Source organism: Chelonoidis abingdonii, chromosome 6 (assembly GCF_003597395.2).
Source record: "Chelonoidis abingdonii isolate Lonesome George chromosome 6, CheloAbing_2.0, whole genome shotgun sequence".
NCBI lineage: Eukaryota > Metazoa > Chordata > Testudines > Testudinidae > Chelonoidis > Chelonoidis abingdonii.
The window spans coordinates 6,045,176-6,060,071 of record NC_133774.1 but is presented as its reverse complement, the minus strand read 5'-3'; the positions used below and the strand labels follow the sequence as shown (position 1 = coordinate 6,060,071).

General features: G+C 46.4%; 1 protein-coding gene and 1 long non-coding RNA gene across 4 annotated transcripts in view; both read right to left on the bottom strand.

The window, feature by feature from the left end:
- The window catches only part of NOL6 (nucleolar protein 6), a 67,232-nt gene extending 65,362 nt beyond the window's left edge, over positions 1 to 1,870 (bottom strand). For 2 of the 3 annotated variants that reach the window (XR_004373637.2, XM_032779849.2), the window contains exon 1: positions 1,747 to 1,870. Coding sequence is in view for 2 of the 3 variants with exons in the window: in XM_032779849.2 (XP_032635740.1) it covers positions 1,747 to 1,788 (42 nt within the window). In the remaining variant the exon portion in view is untranslated. The remainder of the gene's footprint in view (positions 1 to 1,746) is intronic. The other variant, XM_032779848.2, reaches the window with a different exon arrangement.
- An 11,737-nt stretch (positions 1,871 to 13,607) lies between these two features.
- The window catches only part of LOC116824503 (uncharacterized), a 21,630-nt gene continuing 20,341 nt past the window's right edge, over positions 13,608 to 14,896 (bottom strand). Inside the window, exons 4-5 of the long non-coding RNA XR_004373638.2 lie at positions 14,047 to 14,173; positions 13,608 to 13,974 (exon numbers count right to left, since the gene is read on the bottom strand). This is a non-coding gene — a long non-coding RNA (uncharacterized LOC116824503). The remainder of the gene's footprint in view (positions 13,975 to 14,046; positions 14,174 to 14,896) is intronic.

The window sequence follows — 14,896 nt, the reverse complement described above, 5'->3', positions numbered from 1 at the left end:
ATGGTGGTTCTTCCAAGTTTACAACTGAACGCTGACTTAACGTGGCTTTGAAACTTTGCTACACAGAAGAAAAATGCTGCTTTTAACCATCTTAATTTAAATGAAACACACACAGAAAGTTTCTTTACCTCGTCAAATCATTTTTTTATTTAAACTTTCCTTTTATGTTTTTAATAGTTTACATTTAACATTGTACTGTATTTTCTTTCTTTCTTTTTCGGTCTCTGCTGCTGTCTGATTGCACACTTCCAGTTCCAAATCAGGTGTATGTTTGACCGGTCAGTTCATAACTCTGGTATTTGAAACGCTGAGGCGCTACTGTACATGTAGCAACTGTGATCACTGTTACTCATGTTAGAGAAAAACAGCAAGGAGAGGTTTTAGCTGGTTTTCTTTCTGCACTGGCCAGCTGTGCATGTTGTGTGCCTGTATTTGGATACCACAGGGCTTGAGCACCTCACACATTTTTAGTGTCTTTATCCACACAACCCCTGATGAGGTAAAACAGAATTGTATCAGAGAGGTAGCCGTGTTAGTCTGGATCTGTAAAAGCACAGTGCCACAGGATTCTCTGCTGCTAAAACAGAATTGTCATCCCCACAGTACAGATGGGGAACTGCGGCACAGAGAGACTAAATCACTCACCCAAAGGTCACACAGGAAGCCTAGGGCAGAGCAGGGAATTGATTCCAGGTCTGGGGCTAGCACCCTAATGGTTGTCTCATCCTTCCTCTGTAAAGTGCTCTGGGATCTTTCAGAATGAGAGGTAATTTTGCATGGACTAGATGACCTCCCAAGATCCCTTCCAGCCCCAGCTCTTTATAATATGTAGGCCCACATCTAGAAAGGCAATGTAAGTTACTACCCACTGCACTCACTTACCAGGATGTTTAATACGGAGCAGAAATGGAGAGTCAAGAAATCCAGTGCTGGGAAGAATTTTGCCTGCCAGACCAATGATTCACTAGCTTCCTTTGTCTAACAACTAATATACACGCAGTATTAGCTAATACCAAGGAGATACTGCAGCCTCACCACACCGCTTGATCTGGGACTTTTCACGGCAAGCTCCTCTGGGCAAGGATTCTCTTCCTTTGCCCTGGCACAGCTACCGTGACGGTGCTGCATGTGCTAGGAGTGCTAAGTAAACTCCCTGAGCTGTATTTAAACACACTGACCCCACCTGAGCTCCAACCCCAGGATCCCAGAGAACAACTTCCTTAAGGGTTACTAGGCACGGCAGTCCAACAGCGGGGTGCGGGGGGAGAGGGGGTTATTCTGCTCAGGAGGCTGGGGATTTCTCTGTCCCGTGCCGGGATTCATTCACTCTCAGTTACCTCTAACCCACGCCTGGCCGGGGTCTCTCACACCCATTCGCGCAGCTGAAGAATGAATATTTCTCGTTTAAGGTCCAGGCTGCAAGACGCAGCAGCCGATCCTCCCCCGGGCCCAGTGACGGGGGCTCTGACCCCCCGGCCGGGCGGGGACGTTAATCTGCCGCCTCCCACCACCACCAGGGCCGTGTCTCGCCCGGGCTGCGACCAGACCCCGCTCTACCTCCCCCAGCCCGACCCCCGCCGGAAACGTCTCCCCACAACGGGGGGTGTGGGAGGCCGCCAGGCCCGAGGGTGGGAACGGGCCCGAGGCGGGCTGGGGAGATGAGGGGGCGGATCCCCGGCCGGAGGGGTTGGACCCTTCCTCTCCCGGCTGGATAGAACGTGGAACCCCGGTCCCCTCCCGCCTTACCCGGTCACCGCCGCCCCCAGCCGCTCTCAGCTTCAGCTTCATCGCCAGCGCCCGCCCTCACGCGGACAGCCCGTCTCGCACCACGTGGAACTCAACCACTCCTGCTGCCGCCGACTCCCGCCCCCTTAGCCGCTCCCGATTGGATCAAGGGGATTCCTCTTCTCTGATTGGCTAATTTGGCCACCCGGCGCTTTGTTTTCCTCTTAGCCCCGCCCACGGGTGTCAGCAGTCATCAGCACGTTTGCCTGAGAGAAGACAGACATCTCCCCTCCGATTTACGGCAATTTTGCGACTTTGGGGGGAGTTTTTCAGCAGCCAGCAGCGCTGGCCGTGGTGGCGCTTTACGGCAGTAGGATGGCCTGGCTGGGCAGAGGCAGGGGCAGGGGCCGAGCCCAGGCCAGTCCCGCTTAGGGGTGGGGTGATGCTTGTGGGCTGCTCTGGGTCCCCTTTGAGCTCCATGTGGCTGCCCTCCAAGGGCTCACCCCAGATCCCTGTAGCCCCTTCTGTCCCCGCAGTCAGGCCCCTGGCCCATCTGTGAGCTGGGCCTCCCTGAGACAAAACAGGGCCTGGGGGAGCTCTAGTGAAGAGCACCTGGCCCCCGTTGGCATAACCAGGCACGGTTACACCAAAAGGGTGGAGTCAAGATGGTGGGGGCAGGGTGTTCTGCTCTTCAAAATGGTGCCCCCCATGTGCCATGACCTGGGATGTGCCCAGGGTCCGAGGTCTTGCTGTTCCCAGAAGTGCCAGAGTGTCAATGTTCTGGAAATGCCTATACTTCTGCCTCACCTCCTGCAAGTGCCCACCCTTGTGCTGTAGAGCAAGAGAGTTGCCGCCCATCCCACTGGGCTGGAAGCTGCCCAGCTGGAAATGCCAGCAGCTCTGCTACAATCCTGTATCTGATGCCTCATCTCCTGGTAGAAGAACTATAGTCCTGGGCACCGCTGGCAGTGTTGCCAACTCTCATGATGAATGATTTTGTCATTCACCTCATCATATCTGCAGTTTTTCTGGAAGCCCTTGTTCCTGGAGGCAAGTGATTACATGGGACTCTCAGCTTTCCTTTAAGAAAAGCAAGCAAGCAGTTCCTAGCCTTCACAGTTGCACAAAAAAGGCTGAAAATGTGAACCAAGTCACCCTAATAAAGGTTCAAAAGGCAAAGAAAAAGAACCTCATGATTTTTAAATCAATATTGTGATTTTGGGAGCCCAACATGATTTGTTAATGCTTGGAGTTGGCGATCCTGCGTATAGCCCCACCTGTTTGCTTCATGCTAAAATTTAGCTGTTATTTGGGACCAGAAAGAGTATGTCTATACTGCAAAAGAGCACTCGTGGCAGGAAGTGTCAAGAGCCAGGGTCGCTGATTTGGGCTCATGGGTCTCACGCTACAGGGCTGAAAATAGCAATGTAGATGTCCCGCTTGGGTTCCGAGACCCACCTGCCTCACCAAGTTTAACATCTACACTACTACTTTTAGCCCCATAACATGAGCCAAAGTCAGTTGAGCTGGGCTCAGAATTGCTGCTGTGGGTTTTGGGGTTTTTTGCTGTGTAGACATATCCAGAGAGCCACCTGGAATTTCCCACAGGGTCCCTTAATTTAATCAACGTGAGATCCTGCAAACCAGATTTATGACACATACTAGGCCTCAATCATTTTCATCAGATTTTCAAGAGAAAAGAATGTTTACTACATGGGTTAACAAATGTATTGGACTCAGATTTTCAATTCAGTATAATCTGTTATGTGATATGGGAGGCATTTGTATCCAGAGGTTAGGTAAGGTTCAGGTTTGGTGCTAAACAAATGCATCAGGTTGGGTTCATAGCGGATGGTGCCAGATTCTCACCAGAAAGTCTTATGAGATCTTGGCCATATACTGTATAGGAATCTTGCAAGATCAGCTGCAATCTGCAAGATTTTCACCATTCTGGGCAATATCTAAACTGGATCCAGGAAACAGGACTTTTCTGGTTTTGCATTTAAACTGGACTAGAAGCTATATGTGACCTCATAGCAGTGGGTTTGATTTTGGCATCTCAGATCCAAAATGCCTCCCAGAATTCCAAGCACAGAGAGGAAGGATGGCTAAGTTGTTAGGTCCTAGCCTAGGAGACCTGGCTTTAATTCTTTGCTCTACCAGAAACTTCCTGTGTGATCCTGGGTAAGATACTTAGCCTTTCTGGGTATGTCTACACTGCAGTCAAAGACTCCTGGCTGTGGCTGACCCAGGTCAGCTGGCTCAGGCTCACAGGGTTCAGGCTGCTGGGCTAGAAATTGCAGTGTAGACATTCAGGCTTGGGCTGGAGCCCAGGATCTGAAACCCAGCGAGATGAGTGGATCTGAGTCCAGGCTCCAGTTGGAGCCCAAACAACTATGCTGCAATTATTATCTCAGCAGCTCAAGCTTTGCAAGCCCAAGTCAATTGGCCCAGCTCTGAGACCTGGTGCCACAGTGTTTTTATTGCAGTGTAGACATACCCTGTACGTTACCTTCTGCGTCTTAGTTCCCCATCTGCGACATGGGAATACACTGCCTTTCCTCAGAGGAGTATTGTGAAAATAGATGTGGTAACGATTGTGAAGTGTTCAGATACTATAGTATTAGGAGTCAGGTAAGATTTCTGAGTTGAGGGGATTGAGCCTGGGTCATCTCAAATTATGATAGAAACGCACAAAAAGTTTAAAATTAGAGGGGAAAGAATTGTTTCTAATGCATACAAAGCTTGAGTCACAAAAATACAGTTGTTACACTGTGCCCATCACTGCATATATGATACCATGTAGCTGGAACTCAGGATCAGAGTCCACTCAGCAGAATTAAAGTCTGGCATTATATGATTAATGTGGGTAGACATCCCATATCTAACCTGCAGAGAGCACAAAGGAAAGGCAGCAGCAGCCTGACTTGAGCTGGCAAACTCTCAGTAGGGCTGGAGCGCACCGTGCAATCTGGTCCAATTTGCCCACAATGGGTTTTTAGTGGGGGAAAATACACTGTTAAAATGAATTCATTCTGGGTTAGAGAAAAAACTGAAATAAAAGTCCAGATCTAACCACCTCTGGACATAAGAGCCCAGCCAAGCCCTGTGCTCCAGCGAATAGAGTATAGAACTAGGAGGCAGAGACTCTGGGTTCTAGTAGCAGCACTTCAGCTGGCTTTTTGGGTGACCTTGGATATCTCACTTAACTTCTCCATGGCTTGGATCTGTAAACTGGAGCTGTGACACTAACAGCACTACCAGAGATGAAGGACCAGTTCCAGGGGCAGCCAAGCAGCATGTTTGCCCTGGGTGCCAACTTCTAGAGTGCTGATGAATAGGAGCCAGGACTGGGAGTCAGAAAACTTGGTACTAGGCCCATCTCTACTATCAACTGCAGCGTAAGCTTGGCCTAGTCATTTTGTTGTTTTCTGTCCCACCCATTGGTTATTTAGATTATAACCTTGGGGGGGCAGGACTATCGTGTGTATGGAACACTGGACAGGGAACCTGGGTTCTATTCCTGTCTCTGCCACTTCCCTGCTAGGTGACCTTGGGCAAGTCACTTCAGCTTTCTGTGCCTCAGTTTCCCCATCTGTAAAACAATGAGACTGACCTGCTTTGTAAAGTGCTTTGAGACCTACTGATGAAAAGCATTAGGTGAGAGCAAGGCATTATTATTATTAGGTGTTTGTACAATCCCTAACACAATAGGGCCTCAACCTAGGCTCCAGGCACTAATAATCAATAATACCATAAGAACAGCCATACTGCGTCAGGCCAATGGTCTGTCTAGCCCTGCATCCTGACTTCTGACTGCGGCTAGTGCCAGATGCTTCAGAGTCAGGGGAAATGAATAGAACAGGACAATTTCTGTTGTCCAGTCCCAGTTTCTGGCAGTTGGAGGTTTAGGGATCCTGGAGCATCGGGATGCATCCCAGCCTGTTTTGGCTAAGAGCCATTGATGGACCTATCCTCCATGAACTCATCTAGTTCTTTTTTTAACCCAATTATACATTAGGCTTCCACAACATCCCATGACAACAAATTCCACAGGTTGACTGTAGAATTAGGTTGTTAATAACATAAGCATTGGCCAGGTATTTTGAAGTGACAAAAATTCCATACAGGCTAATCAGATATGATTTTTTTCAGATGGCCTCCTCTCTGTATAGTGAACCAAAACAGGTTCTTAGAGCCAAACTCCACCTAAACTCCAGGGAGTTTATAATCCAGGTCTTCAAACCAGATCCATGTTTTGGAGCATGAGTCTTTCTATACTGCACTTAGATTTTGCTAAAATCGATTTGTGGAAATATTAGAGGAAGTGTCTCCAATCAGAAAAATATTCAGGCCTATTCACAACCTATGATAAGGCACCATGAGACAAGAACCTAGTTTTCCACATACAAAATTATTATTAATTTGTATTACAGTGATACCTACAAGCCCCAAATGAGATATTGCTAACTCAGGCTTGTCCAACATATGGCTTGTATGATATATCTATGTGGCCTGCATGACACATTCAGATTTTTTTTTTAAAGTAAGTTTCTAGTTCTCATTCCTGCAGAGGGAACCTCCTAAACATGAAACGAGAACAAAATGAGTCTGCAGGCAGACTGAAACAGGTTTGCAGGGTGGCTCTTGGGCCTACCCTGTTTATCGTTTTTATCAATGATCTGGAAGAAAATATAAAATCATCGCCAAGAAAGTTTGAAGATGACACAAAAATCGGGAGAGGGGTAAATAATGAAGAGGCCAAGTCACAGATACAGAGCGACCTGGTTCACTTGGTAAGCTGGACACAAAGCAAACAGTGTGTGTTTTAATACAGCTAAATAAAATAAATAAAATATAAAATAAAAATGTAAATATATCCAGTACAGGATGGAGGACCTTGCTCCTGGGAAGCAATGACTGCACAAGATGAAATTGTATTAGCAGATCTATGTTAGAAAAATTACCAGGTCAGGGCAGGGCCGGTGCAAGGATATTTCGCGCCCTAGGCGAAACTTCCATCTTGCGCCCCCCCCCCATCACATACATTATACACAATACAGGGTCACAGAGTAACATGTTATAATTTAGAATTTACCTTGCCCAATGCATGAGCTGGGGTCCTCTTTCTTCCTCCGCTCCACCAGACCACCGCTGAGGACTGGGGACGCCCCGGGCTGCTGGGCCCCCCACGGCGGTCCCTGACCCGGGGGTCGCCCCGGGGCCGCCACGACCGCGACTCCTGACCCAGGGGACCGCGCCCGGGATGCCGCGCGGCTCCCTGACCGCGGGGAACGCCTCCGGGACGCTGGCCGCGGTGTGCGGCTCCTGACCGGGGGAACGCCCCGGGCCGCGGCAGCGGCCCCTGAACCCGGGTACGCCCCGGCTGCCAGGCGCTTGCGCTAGCGCCGACGCTGAACCCCCGGGGGCGCCCTAAGCTGCCGGGCTGCCGGCAGCTCAGACTACGCAGCGGCCGCTGCAACCATTTAAAAATTGGGGGGGGGGCGCCGCTTTTTGGCGCCCCCAAATCTTGGCGCCCTAGGCAACCTCCTAGTTCGCCTAAATGGTTGCACCGGTCCTGGGTCAGGGGTTTGGCTCAATCAGAGCCAGCCTCCAGCCTCATTGGTCCACATGAGGGGATGTCATGGAAAATCTCAGTCTTTAGTCCTTGCCTTTGTAAAGAGCATTGAAAATGCAAAGCAATATAAGCTGATGTAAGCTGAGCACTAGAGTTGGAAGTTTATCAATGATTTTCCCTAAAGATCTCCGTTCACTCACATTCCCGACTGCAGCCACATAGTGCTGCTTTTTAAGGATAGAGAAATCCTGGTCACAGAGCCTTCTGAGTTTTGTGGGGACATCAGCTCAGTGTATGGCAGTGGGAGGCTACTGACATCACCCTGGTCTACAATCTAGCTCAGCAGGGTCTTCAGGTCAATGGCAACTGTTTGAGTAAGGCGGGAGCAGGTCTGCAGTAATTAACGAATTAACACAGGGAAACATGCTTCAATGATTAGGAAGAATACATCTGTTTGGTCCGTACCAGTGTTTATACTCTGTAAGTGCACTGACCTTTACAAGGAAGCTAATATTACAGCTCTGATTCAGCATATTTTGACCTGCATTTTTTTTTTTACCACTCCTTGATGCTAGTCTTACGTAAGTCAGTTTCCGACTCTATTTTCTCTAACCTTAAAAAGAGATCCTGGTAGTTTTAAATCTCATGCCAAGTGTTCATTGCTTCCTAGTCAGATTGTTTGGGTAGTATTGCCATGCGCTGTTTAAAAGCTGCTGTGTTTCACCCTATTCTAGCCTTGGGCAGTGTCACTGCTCTGCGTCTCAGTTTACCCATCTATAAAGCGGATATAATATTGCCTACCTCGCATATGGTGTGAGCATTAACCATGACTACCTGACACAGCGCTGGACACCATATATCCCTGTCTATAGTGATTGCAAAGTTGTGGTCAGCGTCGTGTTAGTTAACATAGCTCCTTGAGTCCACGTTCTAACTTGATGTCATGTTCTAGTGAAGGCAAGGCCTTGGAGTTATCCTTGATCTCCTCTTTCAGCTTCATCAAAGAGGCAGTAGTGGAAAAGAAGGAGCTGGATTCAAAGAGCCAAGAGTTATGTTGTGTCTACACTGGCACTTTTGTCATTCGGGTTTGCGAAAACACACCATTGTAAGGTGCCCTGTGTAGACATAGCTCCACTGCTTCCAGGAGAAAAGGTAAATGATTTGAAAGGCTGGACTTTGCTCTTATATATCCTTTGTCTTCCACCGTTCTTTAGATGGCGCCATAGCACTGACGATATGGAATGGCAGAAGTGGGCGATGAATGATGATATTCATGTATATTATAATAATACTTAGTATTTATGTTCGTGATAGGGTGTAAACCCCACACAGAGGCGGATTATGGTTCTGTGGAGCCCTGGGCCGGAGCAAGTGGCGGCCTCTCCCCACCCTTTCCCCCTGCCGTGCTCACCCTGCCCCTCCCTGGAGCTCCTGCTGGGGAAATGGGGTCAGGGCACAGGGGCTTGCCCCGCTCCACTCTACACTCCTGCTGGGGTACGGGGTCAGGGAGTGCCAAGCAGGGCACGACAAGCCCCTATGTCCTGACCCCACTCCCCAGCAGGAGTGCTGAGTGAGCAGGTCAGGGTGCGGGGCCCCCCAGTTTGCCAGGGCCCCTGTGCACAGGCCCCATTGGCCTAGTGGCTAATCCACCACTGACCCTTGAAGGTATTCAAGTGAGCCTGAGAGGCCAGTTATTGTACCTGGCTGCACCTGGAAGGAGAACCAGGTTTAACTAATCATGAAGCCCAGCAGGGTCAGAGTGGGCTGGTTGGTATAAAGTCAGGAAACTGAAGGTGGAAGAGAGTTTGAGAGGTGGGGCTTGGGGTGGTATCTGGCTAGTTTGGCTGAGAGCTGGGGCTTGGCACTCTAGGGTGGCTGAACAGAGCTGGAAATACAGACAGAGAGGGGAAAGGCTGGTAGTTATGTTGGAAAATGGAGGAGAAGCAGGAGATGAGGAATGGTTTCAGAGTAGGAAGTGGGGGTGGGAGAATAGAAGAAGAGGAAGCAAACAGATGTGGGGGGAAGAGGAAGAAAAGGAACTGACATCTTCTTTATCTAATTCATAGCTGAAGATATGAAATGTGACTCCTGTGAAAACAGCAGGATAGATTAGGTGAAGTATCAGCTCTATTAAGAGCTAAAAGAGTGCAAGGTGGAGATCTATTAGTAGAATGTTCCCTTAAAGGACAGGCTTAGAAACTTCTTAAACCTATGATTTTAGGGAAAACTAAAGTAACTTTCCAGCCACCTAAATGTATGATGGAAGCCAAAGGGATAAGCTATGGGGTTCCCCAGGCTGCAGATGAAATGAAAAGTGGTATAGTGAGGACCAAGTGCTATTTGCATGATTAATTAGCAGGAGCCAGGAAGAATACAAAAACCATCCACAGTCATCTCAATACCTGATAAGGCTAATAGAGATCTTCTCCTCTAGGTTAAACTATATATCCTAGCCCTTGGAGATGTTAGAAAGGTCTCAGTCTTAGGCAGGTGGTGGCTGTCTGTAAGGGGTAAAGGAGATGTGGTAAATGTGGAGGGGAATGTTTGTTTGAGCACTGTTTGGATGAAACAAAACTAAAAGGCAGCAATCAAGGAAATAAGCACAGTACTGCATATCAAGTGTGTGTGACAGCAGAATGAGCTAGAGAGATACAATTAAAACTACCCACAAAATATCCTATGCAGAAGCTACCAAAACATATTCACAGCAGAATGGGGAGACGGAGGACCATGTCAGTGAGAGAAAAGAGCTACTGGTACAATGACATGAAGATCAACAGTCCTGGACTGAAGTGTCCATAGAAGAGGTTTTAGAACTAATGGATAAATTAAACAGTAAGAAATTACCAGGACGAGATGGGATTCACCCAGGAGTTCTGAAGGAATTCAAATATGAAATTGCAGAACTATTAACTGTGGTATGTAACCTATCATTTAAATTTGCCTTTGTATCACATGACTGAAGGATAGCTAATGTGGCACTCATTTTCAAAAAAGGCTCCAGTGGTGATCCTGGCAATTATAGGCCAGCAAGCCTGACTTCAGTACCAGGCAAATTGGTTGAAACTATAGTAAAGAACAGAATTATCAGACACAAAAGTGAACATGATTTATTGGGCAAGTGTCAACATGGCTTTTGTAAAAGGAAATCATGCCTCACCAATCTATTAGAATGCTTTGAGGGGTTCAACAAGCATGTGGATAAGGGTGATATAGTGCACTTGGACTTTCAGAAAGCCTTTGACAAGGTCTCTCTTAAGCAAAGTAAGCAGCCATGGAATAAGAGGAAGAGTCCTCTCATGGATCAGTAACTGGCTAAAAGGTAGGAATAAATGGTCAGTTTTCACAGTGGAAAGAGATAAATAGCTGAGTCCCCCACGGGTCTATACTGGGACTAGTGTGGTTCAACATATTCATAAATGATGTGGAAAAAGGGGCAAACAGTGAGGTAGCAAAGCCTGCAGATAATACAAAACTACTCAAGATAGTTAAGTCCAAAACTAACTGCAAAGAATTTCAAAGGGATCTGACAAATTTCAAAGGGATCTGGGTGACAAAATGACAGATGAAATACAATGTTAATACATGCAAAGTAATGCACATTGGAAAACATAATCCCAACTATACATACAAAATGATGGGGTCTAACTTAGCTGTTATCACTCAGGAAATAGATCTTGGAGCCATTGTGGATAATTCTCTGAAAACATCCATTCAATGTCCAGCAGCAGCAGTCCAAAAAGCTAGCAATGTTAAGAACCATTAGGAAAGGGATAGATAATAAGACAGAAAATATCACAAGCCAAGTATATAAATCCATGGTACACCCACACCTTGAATACTGTGTGCTGTCTGGGTCACCCCATCTCAAAAAAGGTATATATTAGAATTGGAAAAGGTCAAGAGAAGAGCAAAATAAACGATTAAGGGTATGGGACAGACTTCATATGAGGACAAATTAAAAAGACAGACTTTTCAGCTTGGAAAAAAGTCAGCTAAGAGGAGATATGATAGAGGTCTATAAAATCATGACTGATGTGGATAAATGAGTAAGGAAGCGTTGTTATTTACTCCTTCACGTAACTCAAGAACCAGGGGTCACCGAATGAAATTAATAGGCAGCAGGTTTAAAACAAACCTAAGGAAGTATTTTTTCATACAATGCACAGTCAGCGTGGAACTCATTTCCATGGGATGTTGTGAAGACCAAAAGTATAACTAGGTTAAAAAAGAACTAGATATGTTAATGGAGGATAGGTCCATCAATGGCTATTGGCCAAGATGGGCAGTGATGCAAAACCATGCTCTGAAGTGTCTTTGGCCTCTGTTTGCCAGAAGCTGGAAATGAGTGACAGGGAATAGATCATTTGAAGGTTGCAGTTCTGTTCGTTCCCTCTGAAGCACCTCGCATGCCACTTGCGGAAGACAGGATACTGGCTAGATGGATCATTGGTCTGACCCAGTATGACTGTTCTTATGGGTGAAAAGGACGAGCTGAGAGAAATTTAAACTCTTTAGTAATGGGAAATCAAACTATAGCTGGATAATTGTGGATTTGGAATTATACAATAAAACAAAAGCAAGACATCAAATATGAAAACCAAGATTTATGAGTTTATCCATGGCAAATGGAGGCAGAGTGGGAAAGGAACAGCCTTTTGTATCCCTGAATTTGGAATTGAGATCTATTAGACTATCCAGTTTTATGGTCATTGTGATGGCCAAACTGACGAGCCCACTGTTGGCATTGACCTGGATACGGGATGTATGACCAACCATGATTGGTATCCTGACTCTTTATCAATTGGAAAGAGAGCCTGGAACAGCAGGAATGACTTTGTCAGTGAAATATTGTTCCCAGCTATAAAAGCAGCAAAGAATCCTGTGGCACCTTATAGACTAACAGACCTTTTGGAGCATGAGCTTTCGTGGGTGAATACCCACTTCGTCAGATGCATGGTAATAGTGTGGATAGTCAGATACATAGTAATAGTGTGGATGCTGGCACGTCAGGGCAATGAAATAACAGATAAATCATGAAAAATGTGTGTTTTTTGTTTAAAGAAAGAGGCTGATTATAAAGATCCCTCTGAATAAATAGGACTTCAAAAGTTTGGTAAAGAGAAAACTTAGGAAGGAATGGCAAAAATTGTGGACCAAAGAGAAAAAAAAGATGAAGGTTGTATGAAATTTGCCCTAAACTTGAAAGTAGTGGCACACTTAATAGCTATGACAGAAGTGAAGTAACTGTATTTAGAGTGGTGGGGAGGGATAACTCAGTGATTTGATCATTGGCCTGCTAAACCCAGGGTTGTGAGTTCAGCCCCTGAGGGGGCCACTTAGGGATCTGGGGCAAAATCAGTATTTGGTCCTGCTAGCAAAGGCAGGGGACTGGATTCAATGACCTTTCAGGCTCCCTTCCAGTTCCATGAGATAGGTATATCTCCAATGTACATGATAGAGCCCTAACAGCTCACTCCAACCCACATGGGAATTTATATTTACTAAACAAGTACAAAGACAGGTTCTGCAACACATTTTAAAGGCCATGAAAGAGTTGAGCATCTGCTGTGGCAATGCAGGGAGAATGACACAGACACCTTATGAAGAACTGAGATGCCTCAAGGTGAAAGAATATAGTCTGAAGGACTGGTGAGAGAGTCCTGGGAAAGTGAGGTAGCATCACAAACCCCATTGCTTTGCGTTTATAAGGCTACAGGATTGGGTGAGAGGATGTAGACTTCTGCTCATGCAAAAACTGCAGTAGATGGGGGTCAGAACCTCACATGCTGAGGCTGCTGCCCCACAAAATGACAAGAAAACATAAGAACGACCATGCTGGATCAGCCCAAAGGTTCATGTAGCCCAGTATCTTGTCTTCCAACAGCAGCCAATGCCAGGTGCCCCAGAGGAAATGAACAGAACAGCAATCATCAAATAATCCATCCCGTCACCCATTCCCAGCTTCTGGCAAACAGAGGCCAGGGACACTTGAGCATGGTGTTGAATACCTGTCCATCCTGGCTAATAGCCACTGATAAATTCATGGAGAATAGGTCTATCTAGTTCTTTTTGGAATGCTGTTATAGTCTTGGCCTTCACAACATCCTCTGGCAAGGAGTTCCACGGGTTGACTGTGTGTTGTGTGGAAAAAATACTTCCTTTTGTTTGTTTTAAACCTGCTGCCTATTAATTTCATTTGGTGATCTCTAGTTCTTGTATTATGAGAAGCAATAAATAACACTTCCCTATTTACTGTCTCCACACCCATCATGATTTTATAGTCCTCTATCATATTCCCCCATAGTCATCTCTTTTTGAAGCTGAAAAGTCCCAGTCTTATTAATCTCTCCTCATGACTAGTGGGACTGCTGAAAAACTACCTCTGATTTCTGGGGATACTCAACTAGGGCCCGATCCTGCAACCTTACACATGCAAGTGATCCTTACTCACCGAAATAACCCCATTGAGTCTTCCAGGTCTACTGCTGTGAGTACAGGGTGCAGGATCATCACATGATTCTAAAGGAACATATCCCCTATCCCCTCAGTAGCAACAGTTGCTAGGGTGGAGGGATACTACACACTGTACAATTGTTGTTGTTCTCGGCTTTGTATCCCTTTCTCCAGGTGCTATGCTGAACCTGACTAAGGTTCTCCATCTCTGCTGCCTGGGAAGATAGCCAGGTTTAAACATGGTTCCACATCACATCCCCAGAATTTCCAATGGAGTTTTGTCTCACCTCTGCTATGCCAGGGACTTTGGTTGATCTGGTTGTGATGCTGGCAGACAGGTGCCAGGTCATACCAAGGCTCCTAGGCCCCAACTGGATACTGATGACTGCATAGCTGGAAACCAGTCCAGCTCACCTGTGTGTTAGTATTATTAAAATAGGTATTAGATTTATAAAAATGTGTTTCGTATTTAGACTCTCTGAAATGCTTGCAAGCTGCTGCATGCAGTAACCTCACTTAGAATATCTGTATCCCATGTTATAAGGGAATATTTAAGTGTTTGTTCTGTGATTGTAAGTGTTTTTTTCTTAAATTGGAAACCTCTCTCCCCAGTCAGGAGAGAAGCATTGCCAAGTTTCCCATGCTAGTTTACCACAGAAGGTGTTAAGTCTTGCCCACAAGGTAGTTCATTGAAACCAAACGAGCCGTTGTAGAACAGCGGAGGACAAAAGACTTTGTTGATGGCTCCTACTACAAGCATGAAGAGGAGACATGCATGGAGACTTGCCCCGTCGGAGAACCTTAGTCAGGTTCAGAGCTTGAACTCTGGGGGAAGGGAATACAAATCCCTGACAGAAAGCTCTGCATCTTTATGCCGTTTGGATTCTGAGGAGCAAGGATTATTAAGCATAAGCAAAAGCTCCCTAGGGTTGGCCTGGGTTAACCCGAAAGGACACACAGCTTACATATTACAGAAGCTTCTATTGCCTTTTATAATCTAAGACTAACTCATTTGTATGTATTGTGATACAGCATGGCCAGAAGGCAGCATAAGAGTGTTAGCAGGGGGCCTTATTCCCTGCCAAGGGAGGAAGGTTTGCTTTAGATTAACTAGAACAGCTGTGGCCAATTAGAGCA